Genomic DNA, 25,421 nt, shown 5'->3' with positions numbered 1-25,421 from the left:
ACTTTCACATTAGCTATGGCTCAGACATCTCCATGTCTGCCTATGGACCTTCATTGTATGTGCTAACATATTATGAAAGGAAACTAAATAAGATGTGCTTCAACTTCTTTAGATGAAACTAGCTTTGAATCTATTGCTGAGCCAAGAATTTTAGCTAGATATGCTCTATATTTGAGGGAAAGATGGAAAAATTATACACCTAGTGGAAGAACCACTCCATTGCCCAACTCTGAGAAGCACTATCTATGTGGTATTCTATGTGAATGGTGCTTCCTAGATGTGTACAATGTGATAGCCTTACCTGAGTACATATTAACTCTAAGTGATCAGTCAACCAGTCTTTACACCTAGGTTTCTCTTTTCTTTCTCTATAGCCTCTTTATCTCAGTCACATTCCTTACTTTCACTTGTTCTCATCATAGAAACCCAGTTTTTCTAGGCTATCTCCTTAGCTTACTTTATTTTCTTTAGCTATATCATCTTCACTAATCAGCTAGAGTCAAGAATAAAGAAGCTGCTCCTAATGGCTTCAGAAGAATCATTTCCTCTCATTGGGCATTTTAAATATCACTTTTCTATGATGAGAACAAGTGAAAGTAACTTCAATTGCTTGGCATGGGGACCTTAATATGACTATCTCTGGCCTTAGGTGTATCTACACTAAAATATGCCTTGTCTTTCCTGTTATAATAGGAACAATGGTATCCTCATAAATATCAATGAATCAATAAGGATCTCAGTGTATACATGTTTTTACTTTCTCTTTCTTCAGGGATTTCCTGGACTATCCTTATTTCCCATTTGCACATACAGGCAAAGGAAAGATTAATAAAAAATTATCCTTCCCTGACTAAATTGGGGTTTTAAGTCAAAATTGTAAGGAGTATGACTGAGATAAAGAGGCTATAGAGAAAGAAAAGAGAAACCTAGGTGTAAAGACTGGTTGACTGATCACTTAGAGTTAATATGTACTCAGGTAAGGCTATTACATTGTACACATCTAGGAAGCACCATTCACATGGAATACCACATAGATAGTGCTTCTCAGAGTTGGGCAATGGAGTGGTTCTACCACTAGGTGTGTAATTTTTCCATCTTTCCCTCAAATATAGAGCATATCTAGCTAAAATTCTTGGCTCAGCAATAGATTCAAAGCTAGTTTCATCTAAAGAAGTTGAAGCACATCTTATTTCGTTTCCTTTCATAATATGTTAGCATATACAATGAAGATCCATAGGCAGACATGGAGATGTCTGAGCCATAGCTAATGTATTTTCATACCTGCTTTCCCTATGAGATAAATAAGAAAGACACATGAAATGTGGTTTAACAATCAAAGACAGGTTTATTTTAGAGAAAAAAAACCTGAGAGGGGCTTCTGGCCAATTTTGGTCAGGAGTATTCTCCCTTACAGACTAAGAGTATATATTTGTTTTAGGGTGACAGGGCCCATCACAAGCTTGGAATGTTTCTGTGTGGGGGAAATTTTATGGTGTGGTTGGAATGTCTCTGGGTGGAGGGGAAGTTATCTCAGGGCTAGCATGTCTGTGGTCAGGGAGGGGTTTGGAATGTTTCTGGTCAGAGATGTTATTTGTGGTTTATGGTTATGCTGACCTTAGCCATTAGGTTGATGCCCTTTGAATTTAGGCATTTTTGATCAAGGTAAATTTTAAAATGACAGTGCTTGTCCAAGATGGTGATACTCCTGCTCTGTCCCTCTCATGCAACTTTAACTATGTTATAATATTTTCTTACTCTTATACACAAAACAATCATTTAATGTATCAAAAATTGCCATGATTTACCCATACTGATTCAACTGTATTTTTCAGGAGGCCTAATAATTGCTAGGCACACTGGAGTAGCAGCTGGGAGTATAATGGGGAAAAAAAAGAAATATGTAGTATTTATCCTCATGGGGAGAGAGAGATTAATCAAATACTCACAGATACAATATAAAAATCTGTATCAGTTAGCTTTTGCTGTGTAACAAGCAGTCCCAAATTTTGGTTACTTAAAACAACCATTTATTCAGCTCACAGTTCTGTAGTTCAAATATGTGGGTTCCGATGTGCTGCTGGTTTGCACTGGGTTGACTCAGGTATATGCTAGGTTGGTACAGTGCTGGCTGGGCTAGCTTGGCCTCAGCTGAAGTGGCTTTCCTCTCCCCTCCACCATGAGCTTTCTCATCTTCCAACAGGCTGGCCCTAGCTTGTTTACATGGTTATTAAATAGGGTTCATAGAGGACAAATGAAAGTTTGCAATGTTTCTGGACAACTATCCTGCTTCCTACCATTCTGCTTCCTCTGGTATTTGAGAGCACACAGTATAGGGGTTGGGTACAATTGGATATAGAGGAATTACTGTCTCATTGATGAGTCTAAGATTTTGCACTAGTCTCCACTGACCATTTGGTTTTTGTACTCCTAGAATTGGGGTGTTGCAGGGACTGCTGCATTTTCTTACTAAGGCTTGAGCTTTTAAATGTCTAACAGTATCCTATAATCCTTTATGAACTTCAGGCCTCAAGGGATATTGCCTTTGATAAGAAGAGTGGTGGGGTCTTTTAGCCTGTTTTGGACTGGGCAGGCATTTTTTGCCCTTCCGAATTGTCCTTCCAATACCCAGACTTCAGGGTTGATTCCTTCCTCAAGCAGGGGACAACAAATGGGTGACTTGTTCCCCATATTCATATAGATAATAGCTCCAGCTTTGGCTAATATGTCCCTCCCTAATAAGGTTGTGGGACTTTCAGGCATAACAAGAAAGGCAAGTGAAAAGAGCAAAGTCTCCCAATTACAAATGAGGAGGTGGGAGAAATACCTGATTACAGGCTGTCCCAGGATTCCTCAGATGGTAACAGACCTTGAGGACAGCTGTCTGGGACAGGAGATTAACACTGAGAAAGCCACACCAGTGTCCAGGAGGAAGTCAATTTCCTGGCCTTCAATGGTTAAACTTACCCAGGGCTCAGTGAGGGTGATGACATGAGCTGGTCCCAGACACCCTCAGTCCTGTTGTTGGATCATCTAGTTGGGGACTTCTGGCCCAGAGAACGTTTGTCCTCTACGGCAGTGCACCTTCCAGTGATTACTTTGGCATAATGGACATGGGCAAGGGGGCAGCTTGTTTCTCGTTGGACAATCTTTTATAAAGTGTCCTTGCAAATCACACAGATAACAAGCCCTATTGGGTGATTGGCCTGCTCCATTTTCTACCCTCTGAACCGTCAAGGTTTGTTTGTCTGAGAGCTATGACTAAGGCTGTGGCTTTTCTCTGATATCACTTTTCCTTTTCAGCCTGTTCCTCTTGGTCCCTATTATAGAACACCAAGGTTTCCAGGTTTAATAATGCCTCCAGATTTTGTTCAGGGCCCAGGGCTCACTTTTGGAGCTTTCTCCTGATATCTGTGGCTGATTGGGTAATAAACTTATCTTTCAGGATCAATTGACCCTTGAGGGAGTTGGATGACAGGGGAGCATATTTTCTTAAGGCCTCCCATAGTCACTTGAGGAAGGCAGAAGGATTTTCTTCCTTTCCGTAAGTTAGGGTGGACATCGTTGAATAATTTGTGGGCTTTTTCCTAATTCTCCTTAGTCCTGCTGGAACACAGGTCAGCAGATGTTTACGACTCCAGTCCCCATGATCTGGGCCAAGGTCCCAGTGGAGATCCATAATGGGGATGGCTTGCTGACCAGTAAGGAATTTGTCCCTTTCCAGGTATCTCCAAACTCTCAGGCTGCAGCTAAAGCCACATTCTTTTCATTAAAGGCCAGGGTTTGATCTAACAATAGCATGACTTCTCTCCAAGTGAGGTTGAAGGTTTGCCCTAGACCCTGTAGGACATCTATATACCTACAGGATCATCTGAACACTTCCCCAGGTCTACTCTGATCTGCTTTAAATCAGAGAGTGAGAGAGGGACATGTACCTGGGTTGGGCCAAATTCCCCTCCCCCTACAGCTTGACGGGGACATAACTGATAGCCTGGGGGTTTTTGTGGTCCCTTGGAGATTTCTTTGCTTGTTTCCTTCTGGGTGGGGGAGATTAGAGGAGGCTTATTAATATGAAGGGGAGCTGTAGGAAGGTTAGGATATGGAGGTAAGCTGAGAGGTCCTCCTGTGAGATGTAAATTTCAAGCTTTGCATAGTTGTGGATTCTCCTTCAATGAAAGAAAGCTTGAACATAAGGTATTTCACTCCATTTGCCTCCCCTCTTACAGAAAAGATCAAGCTGCAGGATAGTATTATAATTTATACTTCCCTCAGGTGGCCATTTTTCCCCATCAGAGAGAGAATATTGGGGCTAGGCCACAGTGCAGAAAAAAAATGAGCTGCATCTTTTTCAGAGTTTGTGGGTCAAATTGGTCTCAATGGCTTAGGATGCATTTTAAGGGTGAGCCTGTTGATGCCTGAGTGTTTCCCATTTGAAAGAAAAAACCGCCTGTGGTTTTGGTTTGTTTGTTCCCCCCACCGCCAACCCAAGAACCCGCAATGGTCCCTGGACCCTGCTGATCGGAATAGTTGCACTCACCAATGCAGCAGCAGAAACACCAGTTTTCCTCTTAGACCACAAAGAGGACCAAGGAAGGTCAGATTTAGTGGTCCTTACCAATGCATTCTCAAAAACCTGTTAGAGTCCTAAGCATTTTCCTGTTAGTATTGGGACCTTACCCCTGTCCTTTAAAGATATTATGCCCCAAAAATGAAGTGGAGGGCCATACCCTGAGGGAGAGATGGGATCTCCAGGGTTGGAAGAGTGATGCCTTTTGTCTTCACTTCTCATCATACGAATAGGAAGGATATCATTTCTGAGGCTCCCCATATCCTAGCTTTAGGAATAGCTTTTGTTAGGCCTGCTTGTCTGAGGAGGGATCCTAAAATTCCAGATAGTAACCCCCTCAATGGGGCTTTGGGCAAAAATTATGTTTTTCTGATTGGTGAGCCTGGGTGCCTAAAGAAAGGAACAGAGTCCTGAAATTTATACTAGAAATCATTCTTATAGGAAAAAATAGAAAAGCACCAGAGACGGAGTGGTTTTTAGAAGCAGGACTAGCCTCAGAGAAGAGATGGGGGAGGAAGTTTGTCTGACAGGTGTTAGTACCCAGGAGTCAAAGGTCAGGATAGACAGGATAGATGGGCGAGTCTCACTTGGACGATGTGACTTTGAGAGTTCCTCTCATGGCTGCAGGGTCAACCAACTTTTTGTTGGGACCCCAGAGCTGAATGGCTTTCCTCTCTGTCGACCCTCAGCTCAGCCCAGAAGTATAAGAAAAGTGGAAGCTGGTTTCAAGCAAACCAACACTCCCAACTCCGAAGAGTCAGGGGTTGTTAAAGAGCTCTTTCCCAGAAAGCCTGACACCCATGTCTTTAGTCTGGCAGCCGCACTAGTTGCTTTTAACTGGCCAACAGGTGCCCAGTGTTTAGCCTCCGAATTCTAAGGAAAAATAGGACAGAATAGCAAGCTAAAGGGGTCCAATGGTACTCACTGCTTGGTGATATTAGAACTGTTAGTAGTTAGAACTGTAGATAACTTATCTCATGGTAGCCTTTGCTTAGGGAGTACATTTTGTGTCCATGAAACAGTATCTCTATTCTGGAGATGACAAATGCATACCTCACATTGACTACGTGGCTACTAAAAGATAAAATGTAAGTGTTGGTGAGTTTATGGAGAAAAGGGAACCCTTGCATACTGTTGTTGGAAATGTAAATCAGAACAATCACTATGAAAAACAGTGTGAAGATTCCTTAAAAAATTACAAATAGAACTACCATAAGATCCAGCAAGCCCACTACTGGGTATATATTCAAAAGAAATGTATCAGTATGTTAAAGATATATCTGTACTCCCATGTTTATTGCAGCACTATTCACAAAGGCCAAGACAAGGAATCAACCTAGGTGTCCATCAATGGATGGATGGATAAATACAATGTGGTATATACACACAATGGAATACTATTCAGACACACAAAAAAATGAACTCCTGTCATTTGAGATAGCACGGATGAACTTGGAGAGTATTATGTTAGGTGAAATCAGCCAGGCATAGAAAGATAAATACCATATGAGCTCAGTGTATGTGGAATCTAAAATAGTCAACTGCATAGGACAGAGTGGAATGGTGGTTACCGGAGGCTTAGGTAGTTAGGCAGAAGAGGGAAATGGGGAAATGTTGGTCGAAAGATACATAATTACAGTTAAAGGGGAGAGAAAAGAAAAGTCCAGAAAGGCAAATACAGAAACAGATTAGGCAAAAGTACAACCACAAAAAGTTGGTAAGTGATTGCCTGGGGCCAGGAGATTGGAGGGGGGAAGGAGAGAGGATGAGAAGAGAGAAGTTGGAAATGGCTGTTAATGGTTGTAGAGTTTTTTTCTTGGGTGATGAAAATGCTATAAAATTGGGTGATAGTTGCATAACTGTCAACATACTAAAAAACATTGGACTGTATACTTTAAAAGGATGAACTGTGTAATATATGAATTATATCTCCATAAAGCTGTTTTTAAAAGAGTCCATTCTTACTACATCTACACTAGAGGACATCCTAACTTTATATAAGTAGTCTATTGCTGTATTCCAGCTAAGAGAGGATAGTAATTTAGATAATGGTGATGATGGCAGATAGGGAGCAAAAGTAATGATATTGATAGATGTTTAGAAAACAATATTGACAAATAAAATGAAGACTTGATCACAACTTAAGCATAATGTTTGACATAGACATTTTAGATAATTATAAAGACTGGCAAACCTTCCATCATTTACAAATTCACACATTAACCTGGTGATCATTTTATTCATTCACAAAGGTAGGAATCAAATCTGGTTTATTTGAATTTCTTAACAGCATTTTTTTCCATAACATATATATTACATTATCATTGATTTCCTTATTAGAAACTTAGCTGTAGATTAACTAAAATTCAAATATTAAAAAAAGAGTTTTATTAATTCAAACACAATGTTGAATGGCAGAAAATGGTTTATGATCCTCATAAACAGGTATAATTAACACGTTCAACAAGAAATCTGTACTAAAAGGACTCAGTGGATAATGAAGCAATCAGGAAGATGTGTGATTGCTGTTTCTGAACACACCAGTTTTTCATATTTTTACTCTGAAATTAAGACAAAAAAGTAGGCTTAGTGGCAGCAATATAATTATACAGATCATTTAAATGCACTTTTTGCTAAGGGGCAAATGAATTTCATCAAAATTATTGTTAACCAAATCTTATTGTCACTTAAAATGGTTCTGAGTGTTTTTATAGAGATAATCTTCTGTGGACAACAATGGCGATTATTAGAAAATAAAAGTTTTAAAACTTTTGTCATATTTTTAATAATAACACAAATATTGCTAGTAAAAGTCCCAGTTCAATCTGATACAATAAATGTAATTGGATGATTTTCTACGGAGAGTCTTTATTTCTCCAGGGAGCAGAAACTTAGTCTGAGACACTTCGGGGTCACTTCAACCGCTTTTACCCTGAGATTGGGTTGAGGTGATATGTTGCTTACGTGGAGTCCGGGCTGTGCAGGGTGCAGAGACTGGGACAGGCCTAAGTACTTCTTCTCTTGGTAGCTATCTCTTCATACTGACATCTGCTGATATCTCACTCAGCCTAGGCCACTGTGAGCTATCCATTTGTCATCTCTGGAATAGATATACTGTTTCATGGACACAGAATGTACTCCCTAAGCAAAGGCTACCATGATATAAGTTATCTACAGTTCTAAGACCAGGTACACAAGAGAATAAAAATAGATAACTTACTGCAAACCAGTCAACTCAAAAATGTACTCTGCTGGTACTATGTTAAGAAGACACACAAGTGCAGTGACTTTGACTGAAATCAAAGTCATACGTAGTAATGACCATTTGTATTATATTTTTAAACTTTAGGGAAATAAAATGAACAGATTTAAAAGTTAATTCAGGAAGAAGCAAGTCAGAGTAAAACAAGCAGCCAAATAAAAAATAATAGAGGATAAAGCTGAAAGAATTTATGAATATTTGTAGAAGAGGCTCAATTATGTTTACATTCAAGTGTTACCAATTGTAGCTTGAGAAAAAGGACAGGGATTTTTTTTCTGGTCATTTGTGTTTACGTTCAAATTTTCTGCAACATAAGCATACAAGTCTGCCACACGGAAGGCCAGGTGGTCTTGTTTCCCTGGACTATTTTTTTTGTGTGTGTGCATTGCCTCATAACTTCATATCACAGTATGAAGATTGTTGAAGAGGGCGAAAAGATGCCTAAATCACTACTATTTAATAGTGAAAATAAATGTGTCTACAAAACAGAAGTCTCTCCAGGCATAGTATTTTGAGGTTCTTCAATTTTGCTGATGTGAAAAGGCATTCCTTTTTCTTGGTTTTCAAAGTTGTATTGCATTTATGTTTTATTTGCAAGGAAGCATGAACAAAACAATTTTTGATAAACACGAAAAGCTGTTTTGCCTCATTATATTGGATGACAAGTGAGATCTTACAGCTTCACATCAAATCAGTGGAAAAACAATTATCTGTAAAAAGTATGTGCAAACATTTTTCTGACAAAGCTAAGATTCAAGGCAACGTGTCTGGAATTTGTTTCTCCCTTTAGGCTGCCTCCATTCCATGAAACATCTGTCTCAATTTCCGCTCTTCCTGGAGCCTCCTTTTGGTCTCTCTACAAATCCATTCCTTCTGAATCGGCCTCATTCTGACCTACAGATGGAAACCGTATGTCTTTCTGTTTAAGAAAATGTGCCCAAACTTCTCAACTGGAGCTTTCTGGTCAAGCTTTATTGTATCTTCATGTATTGCTCCTAAAGTATCAAAGACAGTATAATCTGTTTTTGTTTTGATTTCATGCTTTAAATAATTTAAAGTAAGTATTAGCACATTCACTGATTTGTCTCAGAAAATCTCTAAACATAGAGCTGTGAATTAGATATATTTTGGACAAGTAAAGTTAGAAAAAATTATACTTCAATAAGTACTTGCTGATTGCCTATTATGCTTACAGCCTAGAGGTACACAGATAAAAGACATGACATACTTTACCATCCAGCAGGCTTGGATATGCAGAAAACAAATGGAACCAATGTAATACAGCACAGAAAAGGCTGAAATAGGGAGACTCTATGGAAGCACAGAAGGATGCACAATTCAGAAATATAAACTGATAAAAGAAAGTTTAGTGTTCCTTAAAAAGAATAATTTTCATTTGTGATTTGCAATGCTTTTAAATCTATTATAAGTGATATTAAATCATAAGTGTATCCCTAAAATTTTTTGGTTATTCAAACACCTAGAAAATATCTGGTCTGAAAATATACCTGTGTTATAGATGAAAGGAATAGTTTGCACATCATTTGGTATTAAGTAATCCAGAAATAATTTATGTGTTTCTTTACTTTCTTAATGAAAGCAAACAAAGAAGGGTGGAAAAAAGCAAAAGGCCATATTGGTGTGGTTAAGGGAAAATCTGGGATTTCTGGGGATACCACAAGGACACTGGGCCACAAAAAGTGGGTCCTGGGTGTCGCCATCCCAATTGCCTGGAGCAAATTTTCAGCCCAAGCTTACAAGACCGTCAGAGAAGTAGACATTTACTAAGTACCACAAAGAAATAGACATTCAGACAAGGGGAGAAATCTGAAAGAGAAGATTTCTCCTAAATCCAAACAGTATTCTTAAAAGCAATGACTCTATTACTTAAAATGTACAAGTTATATAAGAGCAAAGCAGTTGTAATCTAAAATACAATATCTAAAAAATAACCTTTGAATAATTTTGTAATTTTATAGCTGCCTCCTAGTGTCAAAGTTCTCAAAGAAGTCCATTTTAACATACCTAGATATCGTTACAATATTTGTTATTTTAATAATATTGAAAATACATGAGAAATGGCATATCACAGTCAAATCACAGTTTTTATGTCACTATATATTTTATTTTAGTATAAAGGATACTTTTCAGTAAAATGCCGTTAGAGACAGTATAAGTCATTGGTAAGGAACAGAATATTTGAACCTAGGAAATCAAGGATTGAAAGGACAAGATAATACGTATCAATTTCTGCTCAGTTATTACCTTCAAGGGTAGTAGAATGAGAGCTGGATGGTGAAGAGGAGTTTTGAATTTTACTCTGTACACTTCTGAATTAATGTGAAGCTTTCACAATATTGATGCATTCTTATAATGCTACTCATTATTATAAAACAATAAACAAGCTTTTTTTAAACCTATGAAATGAACAAACATATATGATGTTAAAGAACAAGATGACCAAAAAAAAAAAAAAAAAAGGCATTGGAAACAACTTCTAAGATTTGAGAAACAAAACTAATTAAAAACAACAACAGTTACTAGAACCATGTGTGTTCCTCCAAGCAAGCAGGATGGTCAAACTATCGAACTTTAGAACATGAGTGTCCTCTTGTGGCAAATATGGGTACATTTTAAATTTGTGTCACTGCCACACAGTGACTGAGAAGTTTGCCTGAAGAAATTCTTTTTTTTTTTTTTTTTCAGATTGAAATAGCCACAGTGATGCCTTCAGGGAACAGAGAGCTCCTCACTCCACCCCCACAGCCTGAGGAGGCCCAGGAAGAGGAAGAGGAGGAGGAATCTACTCCCAGGCTGATTGATGGCTCTTCTCCCCAGGAGCCTGAATTCACAGGGGTTCTGGGGCCACACACAAATGAAGGTCAGGTACCTCAAAGCAGAATTACAGTTGAGTCCACCTTGTCATCCTCAAAACTGCAAAGCTTCAACTCTGCAGGGAAACCACATGACATGACCCAAGAAAAAGGTTTTGGAATAGGCTAGGTTTGAAGTATATTTATACCTAGATTTTATATTCAAATATAAAGCAGTTGTAATAATTTAGCTTTGGTCTCATAAAAATGATCAAATAACCAAAGATTTGGGATGAAAATATTGTGCATCATTACTCAAAACCTGGTGGTGGAATGTATTTGTAGAACAGAGAGTAATCGATGAGCAGGATAAAATCTTTGCCTCTGAGATTAGGCCACAGCAGTTCAAGGGGATAAGAGATGATGAGGACGAAGATGATGGTAATAGTAATAATATTTTGCACTAATTGAGCATATACTATCTGTGGCCCATATGCTCAGCACTTCACATTATCTCATTGGATTATTAAAACCTCCCTGTGAGAGTGTTAATATTACTCTTCTCATTATCATGGAGAAAACTATAATTCAAAGGGGACAGTAACTTGCCAGACATCACAAAGCTGTTACATAGCGGGTCTGAAGCCAGCCTGTTCAGATTCTTGGCTGTTTATTTATTTAAAAACAGGCTTCTTCTCACTCAATCCTAAGAAGCAACAGAGAGAGGAAAATATTGCACAACATCAGACACCATGTTGCATGGCCTGCAGATGAAACCAGAGCCTTTTAGTTAATGAGAAGGAATTCTTGGTGCTGCATGTGATTCTATAATATGTCTATATTTCTTGTTCAAGTGTGTCACTGTCAATCTTGGGGGTACTCAAGAGGACTCACACTGGAATACTTTTATACACACAGATAATGTCATAGTTAGGGAGTATAGAAAAAAATAAGGAGAGTTCCCACTGCAAAGATTGAGTGAATATAGAGTGTCTCTGTATTCCAAGTTCTGTAGACACAAAACTTAGTTTCAAATAACTACTGTTCTCATGAATATTTCTGCCTAGCACAGGAAGATAGACATAGAAACAAATTTAGAGGCAATACTGTATGTATTAATCCATTTTCACACTGCTGATAAAGACATACCCAAGACTGGGTAATGTATAGAGAAAAAAGAGGTTTAATGGATTCACAGTTCCACATGGCTGGGGAGGCCTCAAAATCATGGTGAAAGGCAAAAGACGTAACTTACATGGCAGCAAGAAAGAAAGAAAGAGAGCCAAGTGAAAGGGGAAACGCCTTATAAAACCATCAGATCTCATGAGACTTATTCACTACCATGAGAACAGTATGAGGGAAGCTGCCCCCATGATTCAATTATCTCCCACCAGGTCTCTCCCACAACATGTGGGAATTATGGGTGCTACAATTCAAGATGAGATTTGGGTGGGGACACAGCCAAACCATATCACTGTATTACAGGTCTTATGAGAAAAGTCTGTCCAGAACACACTGGGAGACAAAAAGAGAGGGAGCAATATTGCCTAAGGCACAACTAAGAGCAAAGTACAGGAATCAAAATGGAGAGTTTCTTGGAGAGACAGAGGAACCAAAACATATATATTCAAATCCCAGCACTGTGACTTGTGGGGTTTTTATAGTCTTGAGCAAGGCATTCAATATTACTGTGCCTTAGTTTTCTCATCTAAAAAAATGGGATAATAAATAATAGAACTTACCTTATAGAGGTGTTGTCAGGATTAAATGAATACATGTAGTTACTGGCCCATAGTAAACATAGTAAGTGTTAGTTACGAAAATTCTGTTGATAAAGGAGTTCATGCATTTTTTTCTCTCTTAAAATTTTTAGTGTACAATACAGTATTGTTAACTATGAATAGTATGATATAGCAGACCTCTAGAACTTATTCATCCTGTATAACTGAAATTTTTATACCCCTTGAACAACTCCCCATTTCCTGAGGCTCTGATAACCACCATTTTACTCTTTGCCTCTTTGAGTTTTTAACTGTTCTTCAATAAGTAGTATGAAAAGTTGCCCTTTCATCCCATGCGTTCTATATGCCAGACACTTGAATTGTTTTATCTACATTAACTTTTTGAAGAGTCAAAACACTATGTACTAGGCACTGATTACCCATTTTTAAAAATAAGAAAACTCAAACTCCGACATACTATAAAATGTGTCCAGTATCACAGAGGTGATATGTGGAATGCAACATAGACCAATAAATCCTGTCAGTGTCATTAATGAATATATTATATTCTTTTTGTGTAGTTAAATTTCTGTGTAGTAGAACATTCTACAAGTAGAAAAAGGAAGAGACACAATGAGAAGGAAATGTAAATATCCAGCATAAAGCACCCAAAATAGGAAAATTAAATATCCCTAGAACATTACTTATGTTTAAATGATTTCAGATCCTTCAAAAGTTGACCTGTACTTTGGATCTCTCAGCTTAGCCAGAAAGAACAGAAAAGCAGAATGCCCAATCTTTTCAAAAGCTTGGGTCAAGTAATGCTTCACTAATGTCAATTTAGAAACATAACAAAAACTAAGACTTTTAAAGAAAATTTTTGTTTCTAAAGTACTCTGAGGATAAAAAAGTTAAAAACTCAAACTCACATTTCAATTTCCAAAGAAGAGGCACACATTCATCAAAATTAGTTTAGAAAGATTTAGAATATTAAAAATAAAAATACCATATTTTTACTACTAAAACAAATTTCTAAAAATAACATTCTAAAACCGTATAATATAGCCTTGAGTTAGGTGTAGAAAAACTTAGAATTAAACTATAACTACTGGGAATATATGTAAATTACCCTAAGCAATCATTGCTTAATTATCAAGGTGATAAATATATAGAAGAATCAAATGCCTTAACTCTTAAAATTTTTATGAGTAGAAAATATTAATTTATAATGATTGGAGAAATTAGCACATATTAAATATTTTACAGCTCCCGCTTAAACATTTTTTCCTGGCTTTCCATTCTTAAAATGGAAATGACTTTTGTATTTAATGATAGTAATAAGACCTTAATGGGTACATTATTAGTTCTTGATTACAAACCACAAACAGACCTTTCAACTAGGTTGATCAAATATCCTGGTTTGTCTGGGTGTGATGAGTTCCCAAAACAAGTGTCTTTCAATGTTATAAACAGGAAAGTCTCAGGTAAACTAAGACGAATTGATCACTGAGAAATTTCAGGACATTTTCTCCACCACTTTTCTCTTCTAGTTTATGTCATAGATTTCACTTTCTCCATTCATTTCACAGCTTACAACCTCTATTTACCTCATCCCTAGACCCCTCAAGCCTGTCAGATAACTTAACTTCCTACTTCACAAAGAAAATGCAATTTCTCAGTCAGCAGCAACTTGGTCTTCCTGTTTCCAGACAAATAATCTACCTACATCTATATCAGTGTGTTCTTCTGTCTCCCTCTCCTTCTAGCACAACAAAGACACTCTGTCCTTCCACACGTGGGATGAAAATCCTTCCATGTTCTTTGAGTTCTATTTCCTACTGTCCTCTCATGATCCTTTTTATATTCAACTTCACCTCCTCTGGATCTTTTTCTCCAAATTCCTTCCACATTAATCACTCCCTTCATCAAACAAACCCCAAGCATATTTTATTATAGATATCACTATGTCCCATCCCTTGCTCTTCACAAACCTCTCAGCATTTTCGACATTTGTGGCAACTTTTCCCTTACTTCCAACTTCTCCCTTAATGGACTGTAATCTGGCTTTCAGCTCCCTCACTTTGCAAATCTCGTAAATGCTCTGATAACCACTGCAATAACTAATCCAAGAACATTTTTCAGTCCTTAACTTACCTGACATCTCAGGAGGCTTAGGTTGTTATTTCCTTTCCCTTAAAACTCTCTCCCCACATGGCCTCCATGACATTGCCCTATCCTGATTCTCCTCCTTTCCTCTAGTCATTAATTCTCCATCTCCTTTAGAAGTGTACTGTCTTCTCCATGATCACTAAACAGCAAATGAAGAAGGGGTGGAGAGGTAGGGGGGTGTGTGTGTGTGTGCGTGTGTGTGTGTGTGTAAGACAGAAAAGAAAAATCAGTATGTCAAGATAAAACCCAGCCTCAGAAACATTTTTGGCTCCATTGCCTCCTCTATCACCATTACCCTAACCAAGTTACCATCTTTTGTCTACAGTATGATTCACTTCCACTTTTTCCAGTTGCCCTGCTTCTGTTTTCCATTACACCTTCCAGCTGACTTAACTCTTACCATGCAAACTGCATCGTATGATACCTCTGCCCATCCTTATGGGAAGAAATAAAAGCTGTAGCACAGCCTACAAGGCCCCTGCATGTTATATCCCATACATTCCAATGCTCTCTGAGTTTTAACCATATGGACTATCTTTCAGTCCCTCCAAAGTGAAGGCACATGCAGCTTCCTCTGCCTGGCATACTATTCCCTTCTTACCTGCATAGTCAATTATTCCTCTTCTGCTGATCTCAGCTCAGCTTTCACTTCAGAGGTGCCTTCCATGACTTCCAGACTAGGTCAAATCCCCTTATGTTATTGTTCAGATGACACTTCATGACATTTATCACATTCACAATTTTATTTGTGTGATTAACATTCATTTCACATAGCAGATCATAAAACACAACTGTGTTCTTTGTGCTCACCACTGTTTCACCAGCTAGCATGGTGCCATTTACATAGAAAGGATTCAATAATATGTTTTGAGCAACTGAATATTAATAATTATTATCTTTTATTTTTCTTGAAGCAAGTGTTGTTTTAGTGAAATGTTTCATTATTAAACCAAAGACTTAATGAAAATATTATATGTGATATTTTAACTTTATGAAAAGCACAATAATAATGTTTAAATTTTGAATATAGAATTTCTAATAAATAGAAAAGTACTAATTTTAAATTATTTTTAAAATGTTACATTGAATATACTAATTGTTGAGACAATTTTAATTGGTATGTTTGACTTGAATATTCTATTTACAGAAAGCATTATGAGAAAATACAAAATCTACTTTGTTAGTGGCAGACTCTAATCTTGTTTATCAAACATTCCACATTATTTCTTAGAAATTGATTTGGTACTTACAAATAATTTTATTTTCCTTTATCTTTTAGACTTTCCAACCTGTCTTCTGTGTACTTGTATAAGTATCACCGTGTACTGTGATGACCACGAACTTGATGCTATTCCTCCGCTGCCCAAGAACACCGCTTATTTCTATGCCCGCTTTAACAGAATTAAAAAGATCAACAAAAATGACTTTGCAAGCCTAAGTATGGATGACAGTATTAACGGCCTTCACCGCTTTACAGACTTCCCTAAAATTTTTACATTGTTAAATGTTAGCACTGAGAATGAAACTTGAACGCCAAAGCCTGGTTCATAAATCAATAGTTTTTTGTTATTTAAAAATTTGAGAGTTTGCTTTAATAATTGTAAGAAAAACAACAAATAAGCAATAGTCATTTCAAAACCACATAGGTGATGTTTTCAAATGAGCAATTTAAATATGTATGATAAATAATTATATTTTACATGCTGGAATGTTTTATCATATTATGACATTATGAGTAAAATATTATGGTCATATTTATGAGGAGTTGGCTTTTTAAAAATAAACTTTCACCAAAGCATAGTTGCTTTATGATGGATGAATGCAAGCCTAAATTCTGACTTTATAGTTGTTGCCAACTTAGAAGAATTTTGGTATGTGTCTTCATAAAGTGTTTTAATCATTTGAAGACTTCTTTCTAATGCCTGTATCTTTGACTATTAGAAAACACAACACTCTTTATTTATCATTGAGGGAAACATTTTAAATGACAAAATCCAGACAAACTTTATGAAGATTATGGAGAGAAGACCAGTTATTTTAAATGTGGTGTACCAATTTCTTTGCTAAAGTTATACTCCTAACTACATAAATATGAATAGTATTTGTAGGAAATAATTTTTTATAAAAAGAAAGATAATCATCTCATTAACTGTGCATTGCTAAATTTATATTTGCAAAATAAAGGAAAATTACATTTATATTTTTATGTGAGCAAAACAAGAATATTTAATTACTTCCTTTATTTTTTTCTTCTAGGTGATTTAAAAAGGATTGATCTGACATCAAATTTAATATCTGAGATTGATGAAGATGCATTCCGAAAACTGCCTCAACTTCGAGAGCTTGTCCTGCGTGACAACAAAATAAGGCAGCTCCCAGAATTGCCAACCACTTTGACATTTATTGATATTAGTAACAATAGACTTGGAAGGAAAGGGATAAAGCAAGAAGCATTTAAAGTAAGTTTTAAGTTTGATATGAAGACTTTTATCTTCCAATTTTATTTGCTGTCATTGACTACCTTTTTTATTCGTGTAGGGAAAATAAATTTATTTATTTATTTATTTATTTATTGAGATAGGGTCTCACTCTGTCACCCAGGCTTGAGTGCAGTGGTGCGATCATGGCCCACTGCAGCTTCGACCTCCCTGGGCTCAGATGATCATCCTGCTTCAGCCTCCCAAGTAGCTGGGACTACAAGACGCGTGTCACCATGCCTGGCTAAATTTTGTATATTTTTGTAGAGACATGGTTTCGCCATATTTCCCAGGCTGGTCTCGAACTCCTGGGCTCCAGTGATCCTTCCGCTTCGGTCTCCCAAAGTACTGGGATTATAGGTATGAGCCACTATGCTCAACTTCTATAAGGGGAATTAATTTAGTGAGACTTTTAACTTTCAAAATAAACTTCCCAACTGCATCTATCATGCTTTTGAGAAACACCATATTCTGGTACATTGTGAGGGTGATCAAGTACCAAAAACAGAAAGCAGGCTAGAATAAGAAGTTGGTGGCTACCTGAAGCACCATCTACAGGAGCACCTGGAAGTGGTGCAAGCCAGAGAATCTGTATTGATCAGACCCTACACTCAGAAAGATTATCTGGCTAAAAGCATAGCTACTTGGCAGGGAATGGGCAGTGTCTTGAAGACAGAAGGCTACTAAATGACCTTATAAAGAGGATGGATTCAGTTAACCCTAGAGATTTTGTTTTCTATGTGAAGCAAGCAGGTTTGGGGCTAGAGGACTTGCTTTGAAAAACAGCATAGGGTCTGAGAACAGTAACCAACTGGCTTTCTTGCCTCCTCTTATGGCATTCAAGCAGCCCCTCTCAGTGTACACTGAACATGTAATTTTAAAATACTCTTTAGAGAGACACCACAATATTCTCAGGGATGGCACAGGGGATAGTGTGGCCTCATTACCACTGGGTGGTGGCGAATGCCCTGTCTCTCTGCTAGGCCTACAGTGATACCATCAATAGTAGCTACGGGAGTTAGGGCATCTCACTAGAGCCAGGCAAGGGTCATAGTCTAGTCTGCCCACTCTGCCTCTGTTGGCACAGGTGGCGATGAGTCACAGTTTATTCTAGGGTGTTTGGCTAGAGTAGAACAGCTATTGTCTAAATGTTTTCTGTCTTGCTAGGCTGCCCTTTTCTGGTAGTTGGGCTACCAGGCCATTGCTGGGGAGGAACTCTTTGTTTCTATGCCTATAAAATAAAGGAAATGCTTGCTATGCCTCATCAAAATCCTCAAAATCCCACTGCAGAATGCCTTTCATAGGAAGCAGCAGCCTTGCTTAAATTGAGAAAGTCAGACTGAACAAAACATGGTTCTTCCTAGAGACTGAGAAACACATTGTATTTTCATGAAGAAATATTTGCTTGTAGCCAATTTTTCCAAAACTCATCTGAATTGTCTAGTAACTCAGAAAACTAAGCTGCCTCAACTTTACAAAACAAGACCTGAACTGGAACATGCTATTTTACAAATATCCGCATGTAGAGGGAATGGGAAATACAACTGTGGCACCACTAGTTTTTATTGAGTTCCCACATTTGGAATGTTTACAGGACATGTATGATCTCCATCATCTGTACCTCACTGATAACAACTTGGACCACATCCCTCTGCCACTCCCAGAAAATCTACGAGCCCTTCACCTCCAGGTAGGAGTCTACCAGTAAGCTGTGCCCAAGAGCTTCAGAGAAAGCAAAGCCAAAAAGGACATCAGGACACAAGAATTTGTCTGTAATGGCATGTTGACACACTTTGATAACTTTTCTTCTTTTTCTCTTTTCTCATTTATTCTCTCTCTTTATCTGAGTACAAAGCTGTCTTTATACATTCATAGCTCTATCTATTCTAATTGAATTCCGATAACTTTACTCTTTTTCTTATTTTCCAAGGCAAAATGCATCCTTTTGGTACACAAATCTTCTTAGGAAAAAAAACATTGAAAGTTTCACCTGTTGAAGAAAATGAAAAGATTAGAAGTGGAAAAGAAAAGGGAGAAATAAAAATCTAACTTGACGTTTAGGTGTCAGGGGGAAAAAAAACATCAATTTCAGCCTGTGATTTTAGGTTTTATGTATTGAATTAAATTCAGTCCTAAGGCATTCCTATGTGCTGAGAGATGGCAAGCTCCATCTCTCAGGATAAACAAACTGCAGGTTTTTTGTTTTTTTTTTTAAACACCATATTTGAAAGTTTTGGTTATTTTAAATCCCATTAAGGTACATGTTATCTTTGAAGTATTCAGTTTGATTAGTTTAATGAATGAATAATATTATATTTTCACCTATGTGATTAAAAAATTGTTCAATCATAATGAATATTTTTGGTTGTTAAATATAAATTATTTCTTATTTCAGTTGTAAATTTTAGTTTGTAGCTATAATCAACATTCTCTAATAAATTGATCTGTTCTATGGAATAAATATATAGAGAAAATACCCATTTCATGCTCAAAGAAACAAGGAAACAAAGAAACAACGTTATAGTTTAACATTATCTTTGATGGCAGAAAATGTACAAAAAGTGATTTTGCTATTTAAGAGCTGGACATGAATTCCTGTGTTTCCCCTTGTGGATTTTGTGAATATTTACCTTTGTGCTTTTTCTTTTTTTCCGATTAATATAAATATTTTCATATTTTTGGTGCCTACATATATATAAATATATATCTCTATACATATATGTATATACACACACTATATATATGTATATGTATATATGTCTATGTCTTGGATATCTGTCTCTTTTGTGGGTTTGTCTGATTTGTTTACTTGCCTATTGTATATGTATTTTCTAGCCATTTGGTTTGATTTCTGGATGGCTCTCTCTTTTTTTCTGGGGGTGAATTTCTATGCATATAAAGATGTCTTTCCTTGTTTATGACTGAAGGGAAGATTTCCAAGGGAGTACTTAGAAATTTTGGAATGTGTTTTCCAATTATGAATTAAATTTTATTACTATTATCTGGGATGATATTGATCCTACCAATAAAACAAGTATTTGATGTTATATTTAAACATAATTTGTTTGTATATATAATATGAGGGAATTTTTTAAAGTAACAGCTTTTACATTCCCATTCTAAGCTTTGAAAGTCAGTAAGTGCAACTTAAAAATTTTTCCCCATCACTGTCACTTCACAATATCCAATATATATGTCTATTTTTAGCTTACATTGTCTTCAATTTCTATATTTTTAATACATAAATAAATCCCCTTTTTTATTCATTTGAAAAATGTTTGCCAACATATAGTATAGCAGTTAAAACTGAAGGCTCTGGCAAAAGCATATACCTTGGGCTGAAATTCTAGACCCAAAACTATCTGAAACTCCCTGCATTTCTGATTTCTTGTGTGGATTAAAAGGTGATCTTCTATACAGGATGGCTGGGAGGATGAATGAAACAATGTTTATAAAATATTTAATATAGCTACTGATATATGATACTTAAATGTAAGTCACAATTATTAACAACACATATCTATCACATATCAAAGGGAATAGCAGAGTTAATAGGCACAAAATATGTATTATTCCTCATTGACACTTTATAATGATAAGAGGGTTGATACATCAGGGTCAATACATACATGATTATAAACATATACGCATCTAACAACAGAGGCCCAAAATACATGAGGCAAAAACTATCAGAAATGAAAGGAAAAATGGGCAGTTCAATAGTAATGAAGTATTCCATCCTCTTATTTTTATTTTTTAATTTTAATTTCTTTTTTTTTTTTTTTTTTTTTTTTTTACAGAAAGGGTCTTGCTCTGTCACCCAGGCTAGAATGCAGTAGTATGATCATAGCTTACCACAGCCTCAAACACCTGGGCTCAAGCAATTTTCCTACCCTAGTGTCCCAAGTAGCTAGAACTTTAGGTGTGAACCATCATGTCTGGCTACTTTTTAAATTTTTTATACAGACCAGGTCTCACCATGTTGCCCAGGCTGGTCTTGAACTCCTGGCCTCAAGTGATCCTCCTGAATCGGCCTCCCAAAGTGCTGGGATTACTGGCATGAGCCACCGCACCTGGCCCCGCTTCAATAATGGATAGAACAACTATCTATAAGATGACTAAGTAAATAGAAAACTTGGACAACACTGAAAACCAGTTTGGCATAACAGTCATCGACAGAACATTCCACCCAACAATTTCAAAATACACATTTTTCTCAAGTGCACAAGGAACATTTCCCAGGTAGACCACATACTAGGCCACAAAACAAGTATTAGTAAATTGAAAATAATTAATATTATACAAAGTATGTTTTCTGATTCCAATGAAATTGCATTAGAAATCAACAAAAAATAAAATTTAAGAAATTCACAAATATGTGGATATGAAACAAAATTTTTCTTAATCACTAATGGGCCAAAATAGAAATATCAAGAAAGTTAAAAAAAATCAGAAATAAATAAAAACAAAAATAAAACATATTGAAATGTATGGGATGGAGCTAAAGCAGCACTTAAAGGGAAATTTTCAGCTGTAAATACGTATATTAAAAAAGAAGATCTCAAATCTATAACCTAGCCTTCTACCTTAAGATAACAGAAAAAGTAGAGGAAACTAACCCAAAGCAAGCAGGATAGAAATAATAAAAATTAAAGCAGAATAAGTAAAATATATAATAGAAAAATAATAGAGAAACAAAACTAACATTTGGTTCTTTAAAAGATCAACAAATTGACATATTTTTAGCTGAAGTGACCTAGGAAAAAAGTCACAAATTACTAAAATGAGGAATAAGAAAGGGGACATTATTACCAACCTTACAGGAATAAGAAGGATCATAAGGATTACTATAACAACTGTAAACCAACAAATTAGATTAAACGAACAAATTTCTAGAAAAATGCAAGTTATTGAAATTGACTAAAGAATGGATAATCTGAATAGAGCTCTAATAAGCAAATATATTAACTTAGCAAGTTAATATCTTCCAAAAAAGACAACCCACTCCCACATGGATTTACTGGTTAACTTTATCAAACATTTAAAGAAGTTCATAACAATCTTTCACAAACTATTTCAAATAACAACAAAAAAAGAGAACATTTTCTTCCTAACCCATTCTGTGAAGCCAATATTACCCAATAATAATACTTGACAAATATATCACCAGAAAATGAAACTACAGGCCAATATCCTTTATAAATATTGATGCAAATTGCCTCAACAAAATACAACAAACTGAATTCACCAACATATAAAAAGATTACACATCACGACCAAATGGGATTGCAGAAATTCAACAATAGTTTAACATTTAAAAATCAACCAATGTAATATATTAATAGAATAAAGGGTTTAAAACCATATGATTATTTCAATAGATGTCAAAAAAGCATTTGACAAAATCCAACAACATTTTATTATAATATTACTAAAAAAATAAAACTAGGAATAGAAGGAACTTCTTCAATCCAATAAAGAACATCTATAAATAACTCAGGCTAACATCATCTTCATGGAGAAAGACTGAATGCTTTCTTCCTAAGAACAGAAACAAGACTAAAATTGTTTGTTTCACCACTTCTATTCAGTATTGAGCCTGGCAGTTATAGCTAGGACTATTAGGAAAAATAAATACATAAAATATAGTAAATAAATGGTTTCCAAATTGGAAATAAGGTCATTTTTCTATTTTCAGATGGCATAATCTTGCATATAAAAAATCTTAAGGAATCCACTAAAAACTAGTTGAACTAATAAATGAGTTCAGCAATGTGGCAGGTTACAAAATCAATATACAAATATCAATTGTATGCAGGATATCTATACACTAGCAATGAACAACCTGAAAAAAAATTAAGAAAACAATCCTGTTTATAATGGTCACAAAATTTTAAAGGTACCTAAAATAAATTTAACAAAGGCAGTACAAGCTCTGTATACTTAAAACTACAACACATTGTTGAAATTAAGATCTAAATAAAGAAAACATAATTCCATATTCATGAATCAGAAGACTTATGACTAAGGTGGATATGGTCCCCAAATTAATCTATAGATCTTAGGTATAGAAAATCCTAAGGAATCCACTAAAGTATTTGAACTAATAAATAAGTTTAGCAATGTTATAGGTTATAAAATCAATATAAACTATCAATTATGTTTCAATACACTAACAATGAACAAAAACACAGTGAGATACTAACTCATACTCACTTATTTGGCTAAAATAAAAGAGACAATTAGAAGTGTTGGTTAAGATGCAGACAAAATTGTAACCCTCATACATTGTTGGTAGAAGCGTAAAATGGTGCACCTACTTTGGAAAACAGTCTGACAGTTCCTCAAAATAAAACATGAAGTTACTAGATGACTCAGCAATTCAATGTCTAAGTATATACCCAAAAGAACTGAAAGCATATGTACGTACAAAACTTTTACACAAATGTTAACAGAAGCATATTCATAAGAGGCATAATTTGGATTTGGAAATAATTCAAATTTCCATTAATTGATGAATAAACAAAAATGTGGTATATCAATACAATGAAATACTATTGGACAACAAAAAAGAATGAAGTACCAATACATTCTACAACATGTATGAACTTTGAAAACACAATACTAAGCGAAAGAACTCAGTACTAAAAAATATATATATAATTCTACTTATGTGAAGTGTCCAGATAGGAAAATCTATAGAAAAAGAAAATAGATTAGCAGTTGCTGGGGTGGGAGGAGGGGAATGTGTGGTTTTCTTTTGGGGGTGTTGAAAATGCTTTAAAATTAGACAGATGGTTGCAAAGCTCTGTTAATATAAAACACTGAACTGTACCATTTAAGTGGGTGAATTTTATGGTATGTGAGATACAGTAAATAAACCTAGGTTTAAAAATCCAGTCCTGGGCCCTGCTTACCTTCCAGATATTTGCTCCCTCCTTCCTTCCCCTCACTTCAGCCACATTGACTTGAATGTTGAATGTTGAGGGAGGAGCATTCCAGGCTGATTCCTCAGGACTCTAAACCTGATGTTCTCTGTGCCTAGAATGTTCTTCCCTTGGTTTTTTTCATGCCTTTTTCTTCTTGTCAATCCATTCTCAGTTCAATTGTTACCTCTAAAGATAACTTTTCATAGTCATCCTATTTTATTCACAATACTCATCATTTTTGGAAATAACTTGCTTTTCTTTCAGTAGTTTTCTCACCTCAAATTGTATTTCTCTTACTGAAGTATAAGCTCCTTAAAGACAGGAGCATGTCTATTTCCTAATTTATCCCCATTGCTTAGAAAGTGCTTGGCATATACATTAAGTAATTTTGATTGAGGAAAATCACAAAAGAATAAAAACAAGGGTGAAGCACAGTGGACTGCGCTATCAATCAATACTAAGAATGTGTTATATCTTGTCATAATTTATTTTCATCTTTTTTAGAATAACAACATTCTGGAGATGCACGAAGATACGTTCTGCAATGTTAAAAATTTGACTTATATTCGTAAGGCACTAGAGGACATTCGATTGGATGGAAACCCTATTAATCTCAGCAAAACTCCTCAAGCATACATGTGTCTACCTCGTCTGCCTGTTGGGAGCCTTGTCTAATTTCAGATAATGATTAGCATTATGATGGCTACTATAAATAAACCATTCTTACTGCTCTCCTCCAAAACAAAACTCAGCATGATACTTTGAGATTGTGTTCTGAGAGATGATATGACTACATAAAATACAATTAAAAATGTTATAATAGAATGAAAATGTAGTAATTTAACACCAGATAAGTTAGGAATAAACCTATAACATTTACAAAAAGAGCAAAACTAAGTGATAGAAAATATTTCACACATGTTCTTATAGATCACGTATCACTTGTAAGTCTTAGGAGTTCATATCCTATATCATTTCAAATTAAGTGCATAATAAAGTAAAATTTTGAAATGAACACTTTAGGTATTTTTGCCAAGATTTAGATGTTTTTAATTAAACTTTTCTCTTCCTTTTTTTTTTTTTTTTTTACTAAAGCATGTTTATTCCCCTAATCCATTAAAGAGCATGAAAAAAAGAATAAATGTATTTGAAAATAATAATGGCCTTGTGAAATAGTCACTATAATCACACCATGCAAATAATCATATCCAACAATAATACACATAACCTCCAGTTTTTGAATGATAACTTTTTATTATCTGAAAGAGCTGACAACTCATTTTTGATCTTTGATAAACTGATTAGTTATGTAGTGTATTTCTGTGTGCCTGTAAGAAAAATAAAATATAGAAAATGGAAAATATAGAAGATGATATGATAATCATATTAGGGAAGAAGTAATACTTTCTAAGGAGAGTTCATCTTTCTAAAATGCATAATCATAATACAGGCACATACATGGTTCAAAACTGAAAGACAATAAAAG

General features: G+C 35.7%; 1 protein-coding gene across 4 annotated transcripts in view; it reads left to right on the top strand.

Moving 5' to 3' along the window:
• Positions 1-25,095, top strand: part of EPYC (epiphycan) — a 45,045-nt gene extending 19,950 nt beyond the window's left edge. For 3 of the 4 annotated variants that reach the window (XM_063646561.1, XM_054443516.2, XM_063646562.1), the window contains 5 exons: positions 10,533-10,707; positions 15,809-15,967; positions 16,786-16,988; positions 18,601-18,696; positions 24,440-25,095. In XM_063646561.1, coding sequence (XP_063502631.1) covers positions 10,533-10,707; positions 15,809-15,967; positions 16,786-16,988; positions 18,601-18,696; positions 24,440-24,610 — 804 coding nt within the window. In that variant the 3' untranslated portion in view covers positions 24,611-25,095. Of the gene's footprint in view, positions 1-8,295; positions 8,736-10,532; positions 10,708-15,808; positions 15,968-16,785; positions 16,989-18,600; positions 18,697-24,439 lie in introns of those variants that run through there. The other variant, XM_063646563.1, reaches the window with a different exon arrangement.
• Positions 25,096-25,421: the final 326 nt, after the last annotated feature.

Source organism: Pongo pygmaeus, chromosome 10, assembly GCF_028885625.2.
Source record: "Pongo pygmaeus isolate AG05252 chromosome 10, NHGRI_mPonPyg2-v2.0_pri, whole genome shotgun sequence".
Taxonomy (NCBI): domain Eukaryota; kingdom Metazoa; phylum Chordata; class Mammalia; order Primates; family Hominidae; genus Pongo; species Pongo pygmaeus.
This window is presented reverse-complemented; position numbering and strand designations above follow the sequence as displayed.